The following is an 18,711-nucleotide window of genomic DNA, read 5'->3' as shown; positions in this document are numbered from 1 at the left end:
TGTATTTGGTATCACAGCTGTGAAGTATAAGATTATTTATGAAGTAGTAGTAGTTTCTGTCTTAACCATCTCAAAACAGGAGGTTACAGACATTAATATCCTCCAACAAATCCCTGTTGTGTAATTTTATATTATTGGCCTATTGCTTCTCCACTTTCCCATCAAGAACAATAATAATAAAAATACAATTCATTTTGATAGCAAATGAGACATTTATATTTTGAACAGGATGATATAACAATACTTTCATCATAAAAAGAAAAAAAACTGTACAATAAAACAACTATAAACTGTCTGTTATAACTTGAGCTTGCTCGCAGACACCTCTTTGTGTTTCTTCTTTTTTGATGACTGGTCTTTTGCACTTTTGATCTGGCTTTTGACTTGATCCTGGAGTTCGGAGAAGAAGGCTTGAGAGGAGCGTAGAGCTTTATCTTTTCCTTCATCCTGAGTCACAAACACAAAGTTAATGAAGTGTAAAAAATAATAATAATAATGTGCCACAGACAATAAAAGTATTAGGCTCCTACTTTCAGCAGTGTAGCTTTGCCGCCCTTTGTGAGTTTCTTCAAATCTTCAGTGACTTTGGCCTTAGATGGCTTCTTATTTTCTCCTGTTTGTTGGGCCTCTTTGAGTTTCTGTCTTCTTTCTTTCTCTTGAATTTTGAGACGCTTCACCTTTTTCTTTTGACGCCTCTCACGCTTTTTATCTGTTGTGGTCTTTTCAGTGGCCCCCAGCATATCACCTGCCTTGTTCTTTTCCTATGAGTGAAGTAAAACATTGTCAAACACAACACTTGGGTCATTTTCACACTGCCACTATTCAGGTTTTATATTATGAAGATTTATGAATCTTTAGGAATCTTTATAAAACAGAAATGATATTTGTATTTGTCTTAGAAAGCATAAAAAATGCCTTTTTTTTACATAAACTTACCTTTACTTCTTCTGGAGCAAGTAATGTGGCATCACTGACACTGACTGGAGCCACCTCCTCCATCGCAATAGAAGGCAAGTTAGAAACAACTTTAACCTCTGGAACAGACTGAAAGCAAAAAAACACAGAATAAATAAGCCCAGTGCTGTATAATACATAGAGCAAATTATGTGATGAAAAGATTTTGAGTCTATGTAATGCATAGTTTAGATTTCAAAGATTTATACAGGTACAAGACTTACTGGTTTGGGAGTGAAGTGGAAGTTGGAGAGAGCATCTAACTTAAGGAAAAGTGTGTCCATGAGCTTTTCAATCTCTACATGAGCTGGATTTTCCTCTTCTTCCGTCTTTTGCTAAAATGTATTAAAATATTTAGGATCACAAAAGACTACACATTGAAATACTGTATATTATGAAGAGAATAAATACCTGGATCTTCTTGATATATTCTTGTTCATAGACTTCTGCTAAGCTTTGTTTACTTTTCTCATGATCCAAGGTTAGCCTTTTCTTGTACTCAAACACTTCCTCTTTGGGTTTCTCTTTGCGGACCACATCATCAAAAGCCTTTAATGAAGCCAAAATTGCATTAGAAGTTAAGTCAGGTGCAAAAGTTCAAATCTAAATACAATTAAAATAGTTAACACCAACCCCATCTTTAATTCTCTGTTTGATGATGTCTTCAAGTTGGAGAGTAGTTTCTTCTGTGATTGCAGGGGCTGAAAAGGGTTACAACAGCAATTAGATAGAGCTAAAGGTAGATGCTTAAAAATAATGTCTATTTCAACTGACCCATCCTGGAAGACTGCTCAAAGTCGACGTCCTCCTCGAGCATGCTATTCTCTGGGCGTGCCTGAGCCGATACTTCTCCTGTCAGCTGCCACGGCTTTTCTGCCAGTGCTGCTTTCTCCAGCTCACTAATTCTCTCGGACATCTACACAAACAGTTCATTGGTTCAACAACAATTAGACTAATGGTTATTGTTTAAAGCTCCAAGTTAATTAAAAAGAGCAGAATCTTAAAGTAACAAATTCCTTCCATAACTACCACAGTACATTTTACAACAGGACATAATAAGACAACCAATTTGATTATTACAGAAACTAAAAGCCTCAATATTCATAGGTGTCAGCTTGGTGCATTTGTGTTATTTTGAGTATTTTCGACCATTCAGAAAATATAATATTTATAAATGAATTGTTAATTGTTATGGCACCAGTGCTCTGAAACATGAGCTATTTTACATGACACAAAAGATGAAGTGCATTGGTTGTTAGTACCTTCTCTTGTCTCTTTTCAAATGATGATTTTGATTCACTTTTGGCCGAGTCGGTCGATTTTCCACCAAATATTTCCTCCATATCCTCCCCTTCACTTTCATCATCCCCAGAAAGGTTGAACATCACTTTCTTCTGTTTGTTCTTGGATTGTTTTTGCTTCTCATTCCTAGTAATTGAAAAACCAAAATGTATACATTTTTAGAATAAGATAGAAGTAGAGACATTACAAGAATATGCAGAGATCAGAGACTGGACTAAAAAAACAACTTTAAAATAAATACTATTATGCCTTATCTATGCATTACCAAACTATGCCATGCAAAAAAACACTACTAAAGTATTAAATATGTCCTTCTTACTTGTCATCATCTTCCTCCTCTACGTCATCACTTTCATATTCATCATCATCATCTTCTTCTTCTTCTTCTTCTTCTTCTTCGTCATCATTCTCTGAATCGACATCTGCTTTTGCCATTTCTCCCTCCACAGAATCAAAATAATCGTTGTACTTAAGATTCCTGGAACTTTTTACCTAAAATATTAAAGGTTATGACAGTTATTTACTTTTCAATTTTGCTTGAAAAACAAATATAAATGCCCATACATTGATTTTGTTTTTCTTCTTGGACGAAACCATTTGCTCCAGATTGAGCTCATCCTCCTCATCTGATGGTAAGTCTCGAAAATAGTCTACATCGTCTTCATTGTCATTGTCCTTTCCTTCCTGTTTATCCATATCATCAAGAAACGACTCCATATCTGACAATTTAAAGAACTTATCATCAACTTCAGAGGGAATCCCCCGTGATTTGGACTGTTTTCCATCAGTCTTTTTCTTAAGAGTTTCTCTTTTCTCCAGAGCATCCACATCAAAATCTAAATCAGATTCATCCTCTGTATATTCATCTGCACTATCATGAGTCTTTTTCTTAGTTTTTTGCGTTGTCAACTCCTCTGCCTCTTCATCCTCCTCCTCTTCTTCTGCATCCTCATCATCAGACGCTTCGCTTTCATCTAATTCCTCCTCATCTTCCTCATCCTCCTCTTCCTCAAACAAACTTAAAGTCTCATTGGACACAATATTCTCGACAAACTGTTCAAATTGTTGCAAAGCAGGATCGTTTTGTAGCTCCAGCTCCTGCCAGATCTGCTCCTCATCAAAGTCTTTCACAGCCAACTCCACCAGTGGACTCCCTTTAAAATGTTCAGGCTCATGAGCTTTTTGAAGGTCATAAAGGTTCTTTGTTATTGAAGTGAAGTCTGCAGCCACGTCATCTTGAAGACTAGAAAAGACAAATGAATAATGAGTGAGGTGGTTTACTGTCATGTTACCACAAATCTAGCATTATGGTGATAGTTGCATTGATGACAGTTGCAAACAAAAATACAAACACCAGCTCATTAATTCTGGGTGCTGGGTGTCATTTCCAACTAAAGAGGAAATACTGGAATTTAATAAAAAATATAGTTTCATGAAAAGAACTTCCTTCCAATAAATAACATGCTGTCAAAGAAACATACCTGGATGCTTCAAAGCTGTGCTAGCTAGGCTACTACTCAGATGTATTGATTTGCTTTACAACTGTATCACTTTTAGAATAGATTTTGCTGTTAAAAACCAAAAGACGTTTCACTTACCTAAGAAATTTTTCTAAGTGTGTCGTGTTGACATTTACTCTCTTTACACAAGCCTCCAACACGCTTTTCCACTCGCCACTAGCCATTTTTCCACATGTGTAGCTCGTGGTGTCGCAGGTAAACAGGTCCGACTACAAACTCATGCGCCGATGTTTGGTTCCGGGATACAAAAATGGCGTCCACTCTGCTGAAGGTTGCAGGTGAGTTTTCGACAACAAAAACACACGCTCCTTACTTCATAATTTAAACTTGTAAAATGTGTTTGGGAAATATTTATTCTCACCTCACTTGATGCTACGAGTGAAACGCAACTGAAGTAGAACCTGATTTGTGTATGAGCTGTTCTAGTAAAGTGTCTTATCTGATTTCTGACAGAAGAACAATAAAAAACAGAACACACAAAGGCCAAACGTAATTGTGTAGCAAAACTGTATTTTCTTAATGAAAGTTTGTCATTTTAAAAGAAAGAACAAATATGTAAATACACAAAGCATAACTTGGAAGATGGAAAAAGATAGCAGGGTTATAGTCATTGTACAAGTGTAAGTGTACTATTCACTTGTGCTTTAGTAAGTCATTTTGTAACTTTGATTCCCAGCTTTTTCCAGATGGTTCCGTCCCACCTTGATGAGAGCGTACTCCAGAACAGCATCTCTCGGTCAGGGCGTCCCAGGATCAGTGTGGAAACTGGGGCGACTTAACCACATCGCCATTGCAGTGCCCGACATGGAGAAGGCCACCTCCCTTTACAGAGATGTACTAGGGGCCACCGTGAGTGACAAGGTGCCTCTGCCAGAGCACGGAGTCTACACTGTTTTTGTGGAGCTCGGTAACACGAAGCTTGAGCTGCTTCATCCTCTGGGAGAGAAGAGTCCTATAGCAGGATTTCTGCAGAAGAACAAGTCTGGAGGGATGCACCACATTTGTATAGAGGTGAGTTTTTATACCACTCTATTATTGTTACATTGCACTGTTGTATGTAATAATTTAAATGAATCACAATAAGTAACCTGTTAGCTAACCCCTGTGTTTCTCTTTGACTTTGTTCTTTGCAGGTGGATAACATAAATGCAGCAATATCAGACCTCAAAGCAAAAAACATCAGGACTCTCTCTGCAGAGCCGCGGATCGGTGCTCACGGCAAACCTGTGATGTTTCTTCATCCTAAAGACTGTGACGGGGTGTTGGTGGAGCTGGAGGAGGCTTAACACTGTGTCTTATAAAAGAGAGACTGACAAACACGAAATTAAAAAAGAGAAATTTGAGGTGGTTTAATGTAGAACTACAAAATGCAACTATTTACTTTATTTTTGTTTTCTACTTCTGAATTTGATCTGATGTCCCCAGAGTTTAATATTATAAACGTGTATAAAGAACGTACTGAAAGCTATAAATGGCTTTTCTATATTGTAGTAATGTGAGCCAGGCCAGCTCGGCGCTTCCTTAATACAGAATAATCTCATTTGTCACCACTGGGGGGGCAAAAGACCTTTCCAGACAAAGAAAATGTATCCACCACAAAATCCATGCATTTATTTAAGATATGACTTCTTCTATACATCTTTTTATTCTTTTGGTCATGTAATGTAAGGAAACAAGAGTTAAGGGACAGGGCTAGTTTAGATTCTAGCAGCACTTTTAATCCTACGAAGGTAAATTCTTTTATTTTGTGCATTACTTTGAGATGTGCATTTTCTGAGGTTGAATAGCAGAATCTCGATCGATATTTACTAATCAATACAGTGGTGGGTCTGAGTCATAATGGTTCTAAAATAAGAGCACATGATATCAAATCTTATTGACTGGATTGTTTTACTTCCTATGTAATTTGATACTCAATGTGAAAGACTCAAAGCCTGGACAAAGTATGAGAAAGGCAAGAAAATGGGAACCAGAGAGGTGTTTATTTGGTGATTTGTCGTGACTTTAAACATAGCAAAGGAAAAATTACAGCCAAAATATATTCAACGCAAATACAAGATGTTGAGCAGGTTAAAACCCTTACTTACTATCATGCTTTTTTTAATTGTTTCATGAGCTGATCAGGTCTCATGCAGATGGCTTATAGTTAAAACATTTAGAAGCAAATACATATAGATATACAAGTCATTTGTCATCTAGTTTAGCTGCTTTCTTTGCCGAGAGTGTGCTTGTCAAACAAGTACTCCGCCATTCCATTCTGTGGAGCACCCATGCGACGCAGGTTGGTCACCCAATCGCCCAGCTCTTTGATGGACTTCACCTGCTCATCCAGGAAGTGCGTCTCGATGAAATCACACATCTATAAAAACACAGGAATTACACAATTTTGGTTATTTGGAAGTCACTTTTTTTTTATTCAGTTGATTGTGCAATAACAGACGGAACTAGAGGTGGAAGTGGCAAACTTAGAAAAAGTCCAATTACAGAATCTGCATCATTTCATTATTTCAGAATAACTGCAGTAGATGTGGCACTGATGCCTGGTTTAGAGATGAGAACGGTTTAAGATTAGACGTCTTGGTCACTAGTGATCCTATACATTTACTATGGTTCTGACTTTGTGAAGTGTTTTTATTCCTAATCTGTCCATTATAGCAGTGTGATGTTTGCCTTACATGTGGATCGACGTGCTCAGAGCACAGTTTGTGCATGTCGAGCAGAGACTGGTTGACGCTCTTCTCCAGCTGCAGAGCACACTCCAGGGCCTCCACACCACTTCCCCACTCGTCTCTCTCTGGTTTCTGAAAAGTAGACCAGGTCACAGTGAGATAAAAAAAAAAAACAACTGTGGGCGATGATTTGACCTTAGACAGAAATGTGTTTGACTATTACTTAAAGCCGTTAACGTTTTACTAACATGCATGGACAGGGGGTTGCGTGTGTGTCTGTCAAGGACAGATAAGAGACTGAGGACAGGGCACGCCCTCTAAATCTTTTGCTACTGTAACCCTCCCAGTTCCCACCAAATGTTTCTGAATTTCTGTAATCTAAATATTTAACAAGCAATGTCAGCAACACCATACCTTGACGTCTTGGAGGAAAATCCTTCCACCTCTCTGGTTTTGAAACTTCATCAACTTTTCAGCATGCTCACGCTCCTCATGTGACTGGTTACGGAAGAATTTGGCAAAGTTGGGTAATGCCTGGTCATCCCGGTCGAAGTAGTACGACTGCAAGAGTAAATTATAAAAAGGAAGTTATGAAGGAAATATGTTTGTCTATGGTTACATGATTAGTTATGTGTTGCTAAATACTTGTTTTTTAAAACTAGTCTTTTATATATGTGTTTATTATTAGGTCAGTGTATTAAAATACAGCTTGCTCCGTATGATCTAATCTCTAAACGAACTTTAGCCTCACATTCGTTGTAGGATCACTTCACCTCAGATGCACGTCTGGGTAGTTGAGCATTAACCTTTAATTTATTTACCCATTAAATAAAAAAATAAATCTAAGACTATTTAAATAATAAATAAAACTGCTGCATATTGGCCAGACATTCTATTTCAGTAATCTGGTGATATAAAAAAAATGACAATCGCGTGCAAAAATAGCACAATAGAGACACTTTGTTCTGTCGGAGACGTCTGTACCTTTGACGTCTCTTCCCTGTTTTATTTTCTGCGTATGTGTTCTGACTCAGCATTCTGTTACGCCTCAGTGACTCTCACCATAGACAGGTAGACGTAGGAGGCGTACAGCTCCAGGTTGATCTGCCTGTTGATTGCAGCCTCGCAGTCCTGGTGGAAGTTCTGTCTCACTTGGGAATTCATGACTCTGAAAGAAAAGTTAACAAACACAGTGTAAGTGTACGCACACAGTATTGGCCTGGGATACAATTATAGCTGAATCACCATTATTATGATTATTAAACTGGTTTTGAGGCACGGTTATTGCATAAAGCAGTAATTTTACTAGACTCAGACATGACCTGGCTTCACCCTGCCTATTGTTTATGCATGATCCTACATGTTTACTCTCAGCACATGACAATCTCCGTGTTTTTCCATCAATGTTTCATACACTAACTTTTTTTTTATTTGTTTGTTTTTTGTTAAATAATTCTGTGGCTGCCCTTGAGGAAATTCACAGGAAAATATTTCCATAAATCATACAAAAAATTATATATATATATTTTTTAAAAAGTTATTAGGTGATTATAATATAGTTATATATTATAGTAATATCATGATATTTATAACATCTTCTAACACAAAAATAACAAGATTTGAAAGTGAAAACGAGACTAGATGCAGATGTAAACAACATTCTAACAGAAGAACACACTACACACTAGATGTGGTGTGTTTTTGTAATGGAGAGAGAGATTACATAAATGAGTGTTGTGAGTGTTGTTTATGTTGTGTATGTTGTGTATGTTGTTCAGATTGTTCATGTTGTTCATGTTGTTCACGTTGTGCACTGCGCAGTAGCGTGGCGCACATAAAAAGTGCGCAGATCTGAGAGCGCCAGGCCACACGGGCAATAAAAGACAACAAACAGCTTTTAAAAGACAACAAGCAGCTCGAGCAGCAGAGCCCTCGCATTTAGCACAGGCCAAAAGTGAACAAATAAAAGCCTTTCAAACACAGGAGGAAACTCACGGCGCTGATGTTTGTCGAAGCTCGAAGTCCTTGATGTAAAACAAACCTCTTCAGGAGCAGAGCGCGGGCAAAGATGAAGGCTGACGTACTATAAAGTAAAAAACAGATGTTATTTAGCGATAACTATCGACTGGTGGTGGCAGGAGACAGAAAAAAGGTTGCCGTTCAAGCACTGTTGAAGCAGGTAACCTTTACTGTCCGCTAATGTGATCGACTGTGACCAGCGCGAGCTGCGCTCAGGAGATAAACGGCTCCAACAGTGCGTCACTTCCGGTAAAAGATAAACGGCGCTAACGCCTGCCTACGTCACTTCCTGTAAAAATAACCACATGAATGAAATTTAACCGGTTTAAACGTGAGGGTTTCTACAATCTCGAATTATAAATAATTGTACATTGGATTTTACTTGACACTAATATTTTTATTATTTCACCCAATTTCCCAACACTAATAATTTACTGTTTATTGCGTTAGTAAAAAGAAACCTCATAACACTTGACTCATGTGTCACAAGACGCAAAGACATTTCAACATGTTGGATTGTCCTCTGTCGTATTGATGACGTGTGGTACATTTGGGGTTGTGAGCGTTCAAGACACCATCTGTTTTTCTGTTTGTTTTTTTCTTGCCTTGACAGTTTTAATAATGCTTCTGTTGTTGTTAAACACTAAACCTCATCTGGATATCACAGATTTATACGAAAAGAACAACTGACAAAGATTTTTATAAATGTTATTTATTTTCAGTTTAGTCAAACAGGCCGAATCCCATGTCGTCATCGGACTCCTCGGACTCTTCTTTCTTCTCTTCTTTTTTCTCCTCAACTGCAAAGTAAAAATCAATCCTTAAATTATGTTGAGCAAGAAGTACCACCAAGTCAATAAACCAATCTAACAAAATAAGTGAACATACTGGCCAATATGAGACTACACCGGATCAGCATGAGACAAATGAGGTGCTGAATGTTACTCACCTGCAGCAGGAGCAGCGGCTCCACCTGCACCAGGAGCTGCAGAGCTGGCGACAGCGACAGCGCCACCTGCTGGCATGCTGGCCAGTTTACCATAGCCTGAAAAGAGGATGGGCAGATGTGAGCTAACAAAACTACAGCTGTAGGTCTAGAGTCCATTCAGTTGAGTCTTTGTCACAACATTTTCATTAGTCGAGAAGCCAAAAATCAAACAGTCAAATCAATCGCAATCACATACAAATGTCAAAAACAATTCCATTTGTATTTTATCTGAATATTTATAATTCCTACTGGCTGGAATTATAAAGTAAGTATAAAGAGGCACAAAAGCAGAAAGTCAGCTGGAGTGGTGGAAGGGTATTGTAAGACTGAACTCCTTTTAGTCACTTTAGTTACTAGTACTTTGTATACACATCATTTTTGTGTATCATCAAATCTAACTGATGTACAGGACATTTCTATAGTCAAATACAGTCATGCGTCTTAACAAGGTGGAGTAGTTTAAATTGTCCATGAACAATTGTCGTCCACGTTTATTAAATGGCATTTTAATTCAGCTAAACACATTCTTTTGTGCACTCACCTGAAGCAATCACCTCGTTCACATTTTTGCCCTGGAGCTCAGTGATGACCTGTTGAAAAAAATAATAAAAATCACATAATTAGTCCTGAAGTTTCAAGCGTTTGCCAACAACAGCAGAGCAGCAGTGTACCTTGTTCAGACGTGTGTCATCGGCCTCGATGCCAACACTTTCCAGGATTTTCTTGATGTCCTTGGCCTCAGGGCTCTCATTACCGCCGAGGGCAGCAAGAAGGTAAGCAGCAACGTAACGCATCCTGTGGACAGAAAAAACACTGTTAATGTACGTGCCATTGGTCAAAGACAGTTTATGAGTGCAATAGTCACATGTATATCCTTTAAGTGCTCAATGCTGCAGTATTTTAAACTTTTCTGTTGAGACCAAGGAGCCAGGCCATGTGCAGAAATGTGGACTACAGATGAAAATGTAAAATAAAAATGCAGAGTTCCACCTTTGTCGACAACATGCGTCCTGCCTGCACTAAGATATTTGTTTATAAAATACAGTTGTGACCGGTGGGGCTTAGATATCCTTTTTGGGGTTTTTTTTAACATCTAAAGCACTACGGAGGAGAAAAGCAGCATTTTTTCCTATCCATTATCACTAGCATATTAGCCGCTCAAAACTTGGTCTTACTTATGAAAAATGACACCTAAATGTGTTTTTTCAAAGCCACGGGGGGGATCGAAGTTGGTTTATATTGCCACTGGGTACATTTTTTGGCGTTGAGTTTGTGATTTAGTGGGGTAAATCTTATAAAAAGTGACACTCACTTGGCTGTTCAGGCGAACGCGTGTTCACAGCGAGGTTAGCACAGGCAGAAAGGAAGTGACGTCACAGACACAAACCGGAAAAAGACCCGGCTCTTCTTCTATTATGGCACAAATGATGCAGAGACACAACGCCATCTGCTGGACAATAGTCTGTAACACACAAATGCATGCGGGCAATAGTTTCACTGTAGCCTAACACCAAACATATCTGCTATTTTAATTTATTTTATCGTGGTAATAATTGTTGTTTTTCTCCCCAAGGTTATTCTCTGCGTTTCAGCAGCAGTGCGAGGTCTGGAGACTCTTTTGAGATCTGAAGATGGATCACAGAGTATTGATTCAGCTGTTACCATGGAGACACAAGGCACACATTAGCAAACACAGCCAAAAAAGTTTAAAGATAGTCTGAAAACTCAAGAAAAAATACAAAATGGATTTAAACAGCACATTTTCAGGAGCCTGTGATCAATACAAGCATTCATGATCCTGTTTAGGAGTTTGATTTTGAGAAAAGATGAGTGAATAACTGAAAAACTCTTGGCTAATGCTAGCTAGCTTTTGATGGTAATTTTGCGTGCGAGAGTCTTGTTTAAAAAGGTCCATATTACGTTATTTTCTGATCTCTGTTCTAATGTCGTTTCCTGATCACAAATAAACCTGGAGTTGTGTTTTGTTTCATTTACACAAGTTTAACACACAAACCTGCAGATTTAGGCTGAGCTCTTCTCTCAAACTGAAAACACTCTGTTCCACCTTGTGATGTCATCATGTGTTGATACAGGAAGTGCTCCACTGTGTTTTTAAACTCCACACACCTTCACTAGAATCATTTGGATAATAATTTTAGCTCTGGAATCACCAAACTACTGAACTAAAGGTAAAAGGAGCTGGTAACTTGAAAACTACCACTTCATGACATCACAGGGTGGAACAGAGCATTTTGAGCTTTGGAGATGTAGACAGACGAATAATAAAAGGTTATGCAAACATGTAAGAATGAAACAAAACACAACTTCAGGTCTGTTTTTGAGGAGGGAACATTATAAACAATATAACATTTTGTGTAATATAGGACCTTTAGCAGCACAAATCAGCTCATCTGTTGTCGTTTCTACTAAGTTCTTTTTGGTCAGATTGTGTTCAAATAAAGCTCAGATTAATGCCAAAGCCTCAGACAGAGTAGTGTCTACAGTTAGCATCACACCTCCAGGTAATAGTGTATCAGTGCTGTGCTGTGTATCAGTGTGTTAGTTGTTTTTATAGTCGACTTTGTGTGTTGCTTTGGTGCTGTGTTGTAAAAAAGAGTTTATTTTTCACAGATTTTAACACAACAGAATGCAGAATACAACTTTCTGTCCAGGTGACACATTTCATTTTGCTTTTTCCAACAGATTTTGTTCAGACTAAGGTGGCACAATTAATTTAAATATGCATGATGTATGTAAAAGGAGCTTGTTTTTATACAATGAGCTGGGACCAGTGACATCATAGGTTCATTAAAATAGTAAAATACGCTGGTGTGTACGTTTGCCCTGAGTCGGTCTAGTTGCTCCGTCTTAATCCTTTAGTTTGTCTTTAGGCTTATTGTGCCTCAGAACACCAGCTGGCCCTGACTGACAAACACTTGAATGACTCTTTTGTCTCAGACGTGATGGAGTCGCGTTGCCAAAAATGTGAAGTGCACCATCATCAGTCGAGAGTTTGCATCTCCATGAAAACCCACTCCTGACTGAGAACAAACCACTTCATCGTGACTCTTGGACTGTGGTTATCTAACATTTCTCATTAAACTTCATAAGATGTTGTTTTTTTTCCAATACCATCTGGACTTAGACAAAAACTATCTGTAATCTGTGTAATAATACTGGACTAAAGTCGACCAAAAACTCACACAAACTCAGAACTAAACTCTGTGTAAACATCAACAAGCAGAACTAAGGGATTTATTTGAAAAAAATAAATTAAATAAATATTAACTGCAGTAAATAAAGGCTAGAACTGCTGCTCATACCGGCTGAAAGGTATTGAATTGTTCTTATTAAAGTAGAGTGACCAGATGTCCATATTTACCCGTGACAGTCCCACGTTTGAGCCTTGTGTCCCAGAAATATTTATCCAAAACCAGTGATTTGTTCATTTTATACAAGAAATGTCCCAGGTGACCCTATTTTTGACCAATGTGATCCCAGACAACAGTAAAGAGGTCGATATATTAATATAGAAAAACATGAAAACAACCCAAAAATGTGCAGCAAAAACAGAAGTTCCTCAGATTATGACTGATAAAAGTGACAATGTTTTAGTTTTATTTGCACCAAACATCACGATTCAGGTGTGTCCCAGTTTGGTATTTTGAACATCTGATCCCCCTCTATTACAAACATTTACCTAACAATAATTTCATGAACATTAACGGTCCATTTTGCCAAAGAAAGAAAGCCATTTAACTAAAAATAGTCACATCTATTTTTGGTCAAAATCAAATACTCTTTAAACTTGCAGATTAAAAAGCCCCAAACTTGTCGTTGACTATTTGGATCTTATTTGGATTCTAATAAATGTTGATTAACTGCACAAAATAAAACTTAGATTAATCCCAGTTTGCGAACCTTTTATATCTGACTTAATCAATGTTTAAACGATAAGAAAAACAACTTTGGTCAATTGAAAAGTCACAACTCCAAGCAGTTTATTAAGCCTAAATTGTGAGCACTAATGGTCTACATCACATTTTACATTCAACATTAAGAACAGTAAAGAGCGGAACAAAAAGCACAAAACCGCGACAATTCTACAGGTAAGAAGCCAACGAGCGTTACACATCTCAGACCTTTATCAAAAATTTCACAAATGCAGCAAATTTGGTCCTAAAACAAAAGAAAATCGGCCAAAATCTCAGAAAATAGCAACCGTTTAGGCCAGACCTCTTTCTCTCTAGCAGTCGAACAGGCCACTGTGCATCTACTCTAGTTTTCTGCCGCTCGGCTGATATGGCCGCGGTACTCGATGAAAATGAAGTACCAGACATTCCTCCATTTATTTTATTTTTAGGAAATTCACTTATAAAAATTGAGAAAATATCAAAAGAAAACTATTATAAAAAATACTCTATTGACCATCTGAAGAGACGAAGGACAAACAGATAGAAAGGTAAAGAGTGCATCGCAGGGATAATGAACAGATGTGAGATTTTGCAGCAACATGCAAAGTTTTGTGAGAAGCCAATATGAACCTGTGTCGTGTGAAAGCTGTGTCCAGATTTTACACATTTCTGGTGTTTTGTCTGTACGTCGCAAGCTCAAGTTACATTTTAGCTGCAATTTCCAAAAGATTTAAGCATGTGATATTGCATTTCACACAGGCTGAAGTTTGAACAGTAAACATTAAAATTACAGTGGTTTGTACCATCAACGTCAATGGAAGTTTCCCATTACTGATCTTGCATAGATTATTACTGTAAGTTACACATTTCTTTGCTGTGTATCATTCAATTTGACCATCTGCTTCAAAATGTTAGCACATTTGTAGTTAATTTAGACAACAAAAATGATTCAAAGATTTTCCTTGTAAATGTGACATTAATGAATTTGGAAAAACATGTTTATCAAAACAGCGTTCCTTTTTTTAACATTAAGCGTATTTTACAGCACATCAGCACCAAACGTCCTTCCTCTGAGCAGTTATCGAGCCATAGTGACTAAGATAAGAAATAAAAAAACAGCCACAGCAGACAATCAGTGGACCTGCATCTTGTGACATTAACTGCAAATCTAAGTAACGAAAACTAGAACGACACACAACTTTCATAATCAACTCAAACAAACCATAGTCTTTTATCCAACAGTTACACATCGACCCGTCGGACCAGATCGTTACTATGGCTTGTTCACCTTAAGCCTAGTTTACTTCTTCTTTTCTATGTACAGTATATTGCATCTAAAATAAAATAAAAAATGAACATATATATAAATAAATAAGCCACAGTTTTGCCAGGGCATATTCCATAATCTTAAAATAACAGATGAAAAGAAGTTTCTGAATACAGCCATATAATCACTGTTTTTAAACATGGTATATTTTAGTTTGGTTGAAATGATTAAAGAATTTCTCAAATAAAAAGAGACAAAGAATAAACCGAGGTGGAACTTTGAGATGATGAATGAAGCAAAAAAACACCAATAAAAAAACATAAAACCTCATTTAACAAATGTTAAAAACATGCACACGGGATGTGTTTTTCTCTGAGAACAAAAATACAAAAATAAACAATTCATTTTGAGATTTGAGTTACGTCCTTAACATGTTTGTGAAGAATTCAGGGAGAGATTTGGTTTATGTAACTGTATCCAGCTAAAACCGTCTTAAAAACAAAAAGGAGTTGAAACAGTACACATTACATATAAAAATAGCTTTGCCCTGAGGCACTTGGTAGTGGCTGTGACCAAAGTATTAAAAACACTACCAAAGGAGCGTTGTGGTTGATCTCCAATCGCATTCAAATTGTCAATTAAAAACTAAATCACAATATGCAGTGCCCATCCAGAATGACAATCATTTAGTGTTAAGCAAAAGTGTGTTTTACAGAAACAAAAGTGTTAAGATGCTAAAAGTCTGGTGTTCAGTTTGTGAATGTAACTACATCTAAAGTTGGGCTTGTTTGTTACACATGTTGTGCTGGGGAAGAGGAAATAGACCCAAACAGATGGCCTGGAGGCTGGAGGAGGAGGACGAGGGGCTGGGCAGCAGAATGAGAAAATCCTACTGGGGATAGTTGTTCTGTTGTCGGCGCTTTGCCGACCTCATTTTCTCAAAGCGAGACTCCATCTCCTCCAGGACTTTAGGAGTGTATCTCACCACCAGCTTCACTGTGCCCTGGGCCGCCTTCAGCAGCTCCACAGCCTTCTCATGGTGCTCTCCCTCCACACTCTTAAAAAATGACAAAATCAGGACAAATGCAGTGAGATGTGAGTTCAAAGAGGCACCACATGATTTATGGACAGTTTATTATAAAAGTTGAAACGATTCAGCCATTTTGTCAACAAATAAATACACAAGCTACATAAAAAACAAAAGTAACATTTTTGTCGAAAAGGCAATCATTTTCTTTTCCTGCTCATTTTGATTGTGTGAATGGAAACTGACTCACGCAAATAAATTACACCGACACACACACACGCACACGCACACGCACACACACACACACACACACACACACACACACACACACACACACACAGAGTAACCTTTCACTTTGCAAAAAAAACAAAACAAGTCAAACAATCTTTGATGTCAGTAAGTTGATATCTGATTGAATAATTTAACTATGATCTCACCACTCCGTTGACAGACAGCAGCTGGTCGCCCCTCTTCAGGCCGCCGTGCCGATCTGCTATTCCGCCTGGAATGATTCGGGAGATGTAGATTGGGGAGTTTTGCTCCTTCCCTCCCATGATATTGAAGCCCAGGCCTTCCTCAGTTTTGGGCAGTTCCACCACACGAGGATGGGAGTGCCCTTCACTGGCTGCAAAAGCCGCCACTGTGGCCTGAAACAGCAGAAACAACAGTAAAAAAAACTGGTGCCTTTGCCAAACAACCATGTTCTGAGAAACAGGTGCTCCATCAAATACAACTAACATTAAAAGGGGAAACATGGGCTCTAACAAAAGAAACTACCTTTGCTGTTGCATTGGCTCGGACCTCAGGACTGCTGTTGATGTCCACGGTCTCATACACATGTTCATAAACCTAATAAAAGAATAGAAAAGAAATAAACAAAACATGAATAAAACTCTGCCCAATATGACAAAGGAGACTCACTTCTCGAACGGCGTTGCAAAATTCACTCTGGAGGACCCTCTGCAGAGCCTGCAGCTTCTGTGGAGGCACTTCCCCCGTCCGCTGCAGCTTATCCAACAACTCAATGGCACGATTAATATCTGGAAGTAATAAACATAGATTGTTTCCCCGTCACGAGGCACTTTCAGGTTTGAGACAGACACTATGTCACTGAACATTTACTATTATTAACATTGACTCTATGGTTATTATTAAAGCTGGAGATTTCACTTACAAATAAAATATTAATTATTTCCATGATTATATGAAATAATACTTCAGTGTATTTACCATTCAAATTGAGATGTCTCAATCTATCAGTAAACAGATTATAAACACATAAAATAAATCACATAAACCTAAGTCATCGGAAACTAGTCCTAAAAAATATCCTGGGCCTTTGCTCAGTCATTCATTTCAAATCATCGGTGGAATCAGCTCCAGACTCTGTAACCGTCTGTAGATTTGAATAATTTGACTAGAAATTTGACAAACTTCATTTTAGATCATCAAACGTGTCCACACAGTCTAGTTCATTTGTATTGTTCTGTTTCACTGTAAAAACCTGCACATAATGATTTTTTTAATTGGTTTGTACTGTAGGAAACATACTGTACTGGACATGGGGACATCTATTGTATTTTCCTGCTAATGTCAATGATAAACTGTTTGTCTTATAATGTAATTGTGATGAAATGTGTGTTTTAAAGTGTCTGCACATGGACAGCAGCAGGAGCTAAATCTTTTCTTTTATAAGATTTAAGAAGTTGTACATGGTCCCTGACAAATAAAGAATAAATAAATAAAGGAAGAACTAGTTTGGTTCAGAATGATGCTGTGTCTTCTTGCTGTTGACATTCAGCTTTAGGGTTTGTATGGAACTTTAATGTCAACAGCCACAACCAATGAGATAATAATGCACATATAACCAATGATTTAAATACTGTTAAAGCTGTTTAAGTGCAAAGACAAAGCTGTTAATGTGCAAAGAAAAGGCTGTTTAACTCTGGTGTTTCGGGGCTAACTAAACACTATCCCCAAACACTGCTACTGAACCAAATGCTCTTTTATCACGAATCTAAAAATATAATTAAGTCAATGATCCTTTTTGCAGTTATTAGACAAGCCCTCCTGGTATGTTTAGTAGAAATATGTGCTCATATAAAGCGCTTTTTTTGTCTAAAGCTAAAGAGCAGCTGAACCCGCCCCGTGTCACAGATCCTTCAGTTAGCTTCACTTAGCTAGCTTCACTTAGTTAGCTTCACTTAGCTCATTAACTTACCTCTTTCCAGTCGCACAGGCTCTCCAAGTGACGCCATTCTCCTCACAGGATTATTCTGATGATGAGTGGACTGTGGGTTGAAACACAAATATGCAAAACGAAAATTGTTAATCCCTGCAAACGTCGGGAGCGCTTAGTCCAGACGATAAATCAGATTAGCCACGTTAGCTTCAGCCAAGTTAGCTTCAGGCTAGCTGCCAGTGTCATGGTGCGTTTACGGACTGTCGGAAAGTAGACAACCATCAACCAAACCCCCAGTTAATGTGCTAAATAATATGTTTATCTTACCGCGAGAAGGTTAGTACGATCACCAAAGATACTAAAGTTACTCATTAATACGTGATATATGTGTCGTGTTTTATAATACCCGTGTAAATCATAAAGTTACCAACGTATTAAAGTGTTTTCACTGTTTGAATGACGTCTTATCAAATGTTTATGGATATTTATGAATGTAAAGAAATATATTTAAATATGGCTAAGCTGCTGTACCGCACATACTACAAGGGCAGTATATTATATTTGTAAATATAAAGAAAGATAGAAATTTCTCCCGAACTTTGAACTAACCCCACTTCTGTAGCTCCCTCTAGCGGTAGAGCACAGAGTGACAGGCTCTGAGGTGAGACTGCAGGCTGAGTCACACATGTGAATGGACTGGAGGCTTGTGCTTTGGGAAAAATAGCTTTCTCATTCTCACTTTGAATACTGAAATGCAGGTAAATTTAACTGTATCCATTAATGGTTTAAGTAGGCCTACTCTAAGCCTAACTAAGAAAACAAAACAAAACACTAATTTAGGTTTAGTTTTAGCCTACATAAATTCATGT

At 37.8% G+C, this 18,711-nt stretch overlaps 5 protein-coding genes across 5 annotated transcripts; 1 reads left to right on the top strand and 4 right to left on the bottom strand.

Moving 5' to 3' along the window:
- Positions 1-196: 196 nt before the first annotated feature.
- On the bottom strand, positions 197-3,999 carry mphosph10 (M-phase phosphoprotein 10 (U3 small nucleolar ribonucleoprotein)). Its single transcript, XM_033985113.2, has 11 exons — positions 3,855-3,999; positions 2,821-3,499; positions 2,576-2,748; positions 2,217-2,382; positions 1,729-1,870; positions 1,588-1,655; positions 1,366-1,503; positions 1,179-1,289; positions 937-1,044; positions 531-761; positions 197-447 (listed from the first exon to the last, which is right to left on the bottom strand). Exons 1-11 carry the CDS (start codon positions 3,938-3,940, stop codon positions 298-300), a joined length of 2,052 nt encoding a protein of 683 aa, XP_033841004.1. The 5' UTR covers positions 3,941-3,999; the 3' UTR covers positions 197-297.
- Positions 4,000-4,007: 8 nt separating this feature from the next.
- On the top strand, positions 4,008-5,632 carry mcee (methylmalonyl CoA epimerase). The gene is made up of 3 exons (XM_033985208.2): positions 4,008-4,054; positions 4,453-4,787; positions 4,910-5,632. Exons 1-3 carry the CDS (start codon positions 4,027-4,029, stop codon positions 5,060-5,062), a joined length of 516 nt encoding a protein of 171 aa, XP_033841099.1. The 5' UTR covers positions 4,008-4,026; the 3' UTR covers positions 5,063-5,632.
- Positions 5,633-5,739: 107 nt separating this feature from the next.
- fth1a (ferritin, heavy polypeptide 1a) lies at positions 5,740-8,696 on the bottom strand. The gene is made up of 5 exons (XM_055230736.1): positions 8,441-8,696; positions 7,508-7,613; positions 6,860-7,006; positions 6,452-6,577; positions 5,740-6,135 (listed from the first exon to the last, which is right to left on the bottom strand). The coding sequence occupies exons 2-5, from the start codon at positions 7,607-7,609 to the stop codon at positions 5,977-5,979; spliced, it is 534 nt and encodes a 177-aa protein (XP_055086711.1). The 5' UTR covers positions 7,610-7,613; positions 8,441-8,696; the 3' UTR covers positions 5,740-5,976.
- Positions 8,697-9,159: 463 nt separating this feature from the next.
- rplp2l (ribosomal protein, large P2, like) lies at positions 9,160-10,859 on the bottom strand. The gene is made up of 5 exons (XM_033985218.2): positions 10,765-10,859; positions 10,124-10,247; positions 9,994-10,042; positions 9,414-9,509; positions 9,160-9,264 (listed from the first exon to the last, which is right to left on the bottom strand). The coding sequence occupies exons 2-5, from the start codon at positions 10,244-10,246 to the stop codon at positions 9,188-9,190; spliced, it is 345 nt and encodes a 114-aa protein (XP_033841109.1). The 5' UTR covers position 10,247; positions 10,765-10,859; the 3' UTR covers positions 9,160-9,187.
- A 2,569-nt stretch (positions 10,860-13,428) lies between these two features.
- lin7c (lin-7 homolog C (C. elegans)) lies at positions 13,429-18,103 on the bottom strand. Its single transcript, XM_033985180.2, has 5 exons — positions 17,882-18,103; positions 16,582-16,700; positions 16,438-16,509; positions 16,098-16,307; positions 13,429-15,690 (listed from the first exon to the last, which is right to left on the bottom strand). Exons 1-5 carry the CDS (start codon positions 17,916-17,918, stop codon positions 15,523-15,525), a joined length of 606 nt encoding a protein of 201 aa, XP_033841071.1. The 5' UTR covers positions 17,919-18,103; the 3' UTR covers positions 13,429-15,522.
- Between the last annotated feature and the right edge of the window lie 608 nt (positions 18,104-18,711).

Source organism: Periophthalmus magnuspinnatus, chromosome 3 (genome assembly GCF_009829125.3).
Source record: "Periophthalmus magnuspinnatus isolate fPerMag1 chromosome 3, fPerMag1.2.pri, whole genome shotgun sequence".
Taxonomy (NCBI): Eukaryota; Metazoa; Chordata; class Actinopteri; order Gobiiformes; family Gobiidae; genus Periophthalmus; species Periophthalmus magnuspinnatus.
The sequence above is the reverse complement of the archived record's forward strand: the minus strand, read 5'-3'. Positions and strand labels throughout refer to the sequence as shown.

What these genes read in the sequence shown, in the direction of transcription:
- mcee (XM_033985208.2), top strand. Translation starts at nt 4,027, where the DNA reads ATGGCGTCCACTCTGCTGAAGGTTGCAG. An exon ending in CACTCTGCTGAAGGTTGCAG is followed by an intron (nt 4,055 to 4,452) that starts GTGAGTTTTCGA and finishes TTTGATTCCCAG; the next exon opens with CTTTTTCCAGATGGTTCCGT. An exon ending in TGCACCACATTTGTATAGAG is followed by an intron (nt 4,788 to 4,909) that starts GTGAGTTTTTAT and finishes TGTTCTTTGCAG; the next exon opens with GTGGATAACATAAATGCAGC.
- fth1a (XM_055230736.1), bottom strand. Translation starts at nt 7,609, where the DNA reads ATGAATTCCCAAGTGAGACAGAACTTCCACCAGGACTGCGAGGCTGCA. An exon ending in TTTTCCTCCAAGACGTCAAG is followed by an intron (nt 6,578 to 6,859) that starts GTATGGTGTTGC and finishes TCTACTTTTCAG; the next exon opens with AAACCAGAGAGAGACGAGTG. An exon ending in CTGAGCACGTCGATCCACAT is followed by an intron (nt 6,136 to 6,451) that starts GTAAGGCAAACA and finishes GTGTTTTTATAG; the next exon opens with ATGTGTGATTTCATCGAGAC.
- lin7c (XM_033985180.2), bottom strand. Translation starts at nt 17,918, where the DNA reads ATGGCGTCACTTGGAGAGCCTGTGCGACTGGAAAGAG. An exon ending in TTTGCAACGCCGTTCGAGAA is followed by an intron (nt 16,510 to 16,581) that starts GTGAGTCTCCTT and finishes TTCTTTTATTAG; the next exon opens with GTTTATGAACATGTGTATGA. An exon ending in GAGCCAATGCAACAGCAAAG is followed by an intron (nt 16,308 to 16,437) that starts GTAGTTTCTTTT and finishes CTGCTGTTTCAG; the next exon opens with GCCACAGTGGCGGCTTTTGC.
- mphosph10 (XM_033985113.2), bottom strand. Translation starts at nt 3,940, where the DNA reads ATGGCTAGTGGCGAGTGGAAAAGCGTGTTGGAGGCTTGTGTAAAGAGA. An exon ending in CACTTAGAAAAATTTCTTAG is followed by an intron (nt 3,500 to 3,854) that starts GTAAGTGAAACG and finishes TGTCTTTTCTAG; the next exon opens with TCTTCAAGATGACGTGGCTG. An exon ending in TCCACTTCACTCCCAAACCA is followed by an intron (nt 1,045 to 1,178) that starts GTAAGTCTTGTA and finishes TTTTGCTTTCAG; the next exon opens with TCTGTTCCAGAGGTTAAAGT.
- rplp2l (XM_033985218.2), bottom strand. Translation starts at nt 10,246, where the DNA reads ATGCGTTACGTTGCTGCTTACCTTCTTGCTGCCCTCGGCGGTAATGAG. An exon ending in ATGACACACGTCTGAACAAG is followed by an intron (nt 10,043 to 10,123) that starts GTACACTGCTGC and finishes TTTTTTCAACAG; the next exon opens with GTCATCACTGAGCTCCAGGG. An exon ending in AGCCGCTGCTCCTGCTGCAG is followed by an intron (nt 9,265 to 9,413) that starts GTGAGTAACATT and finishes TTTACTTTGCAG; the next exon opens with TTGAGGAGAAAAAAGAAGAG.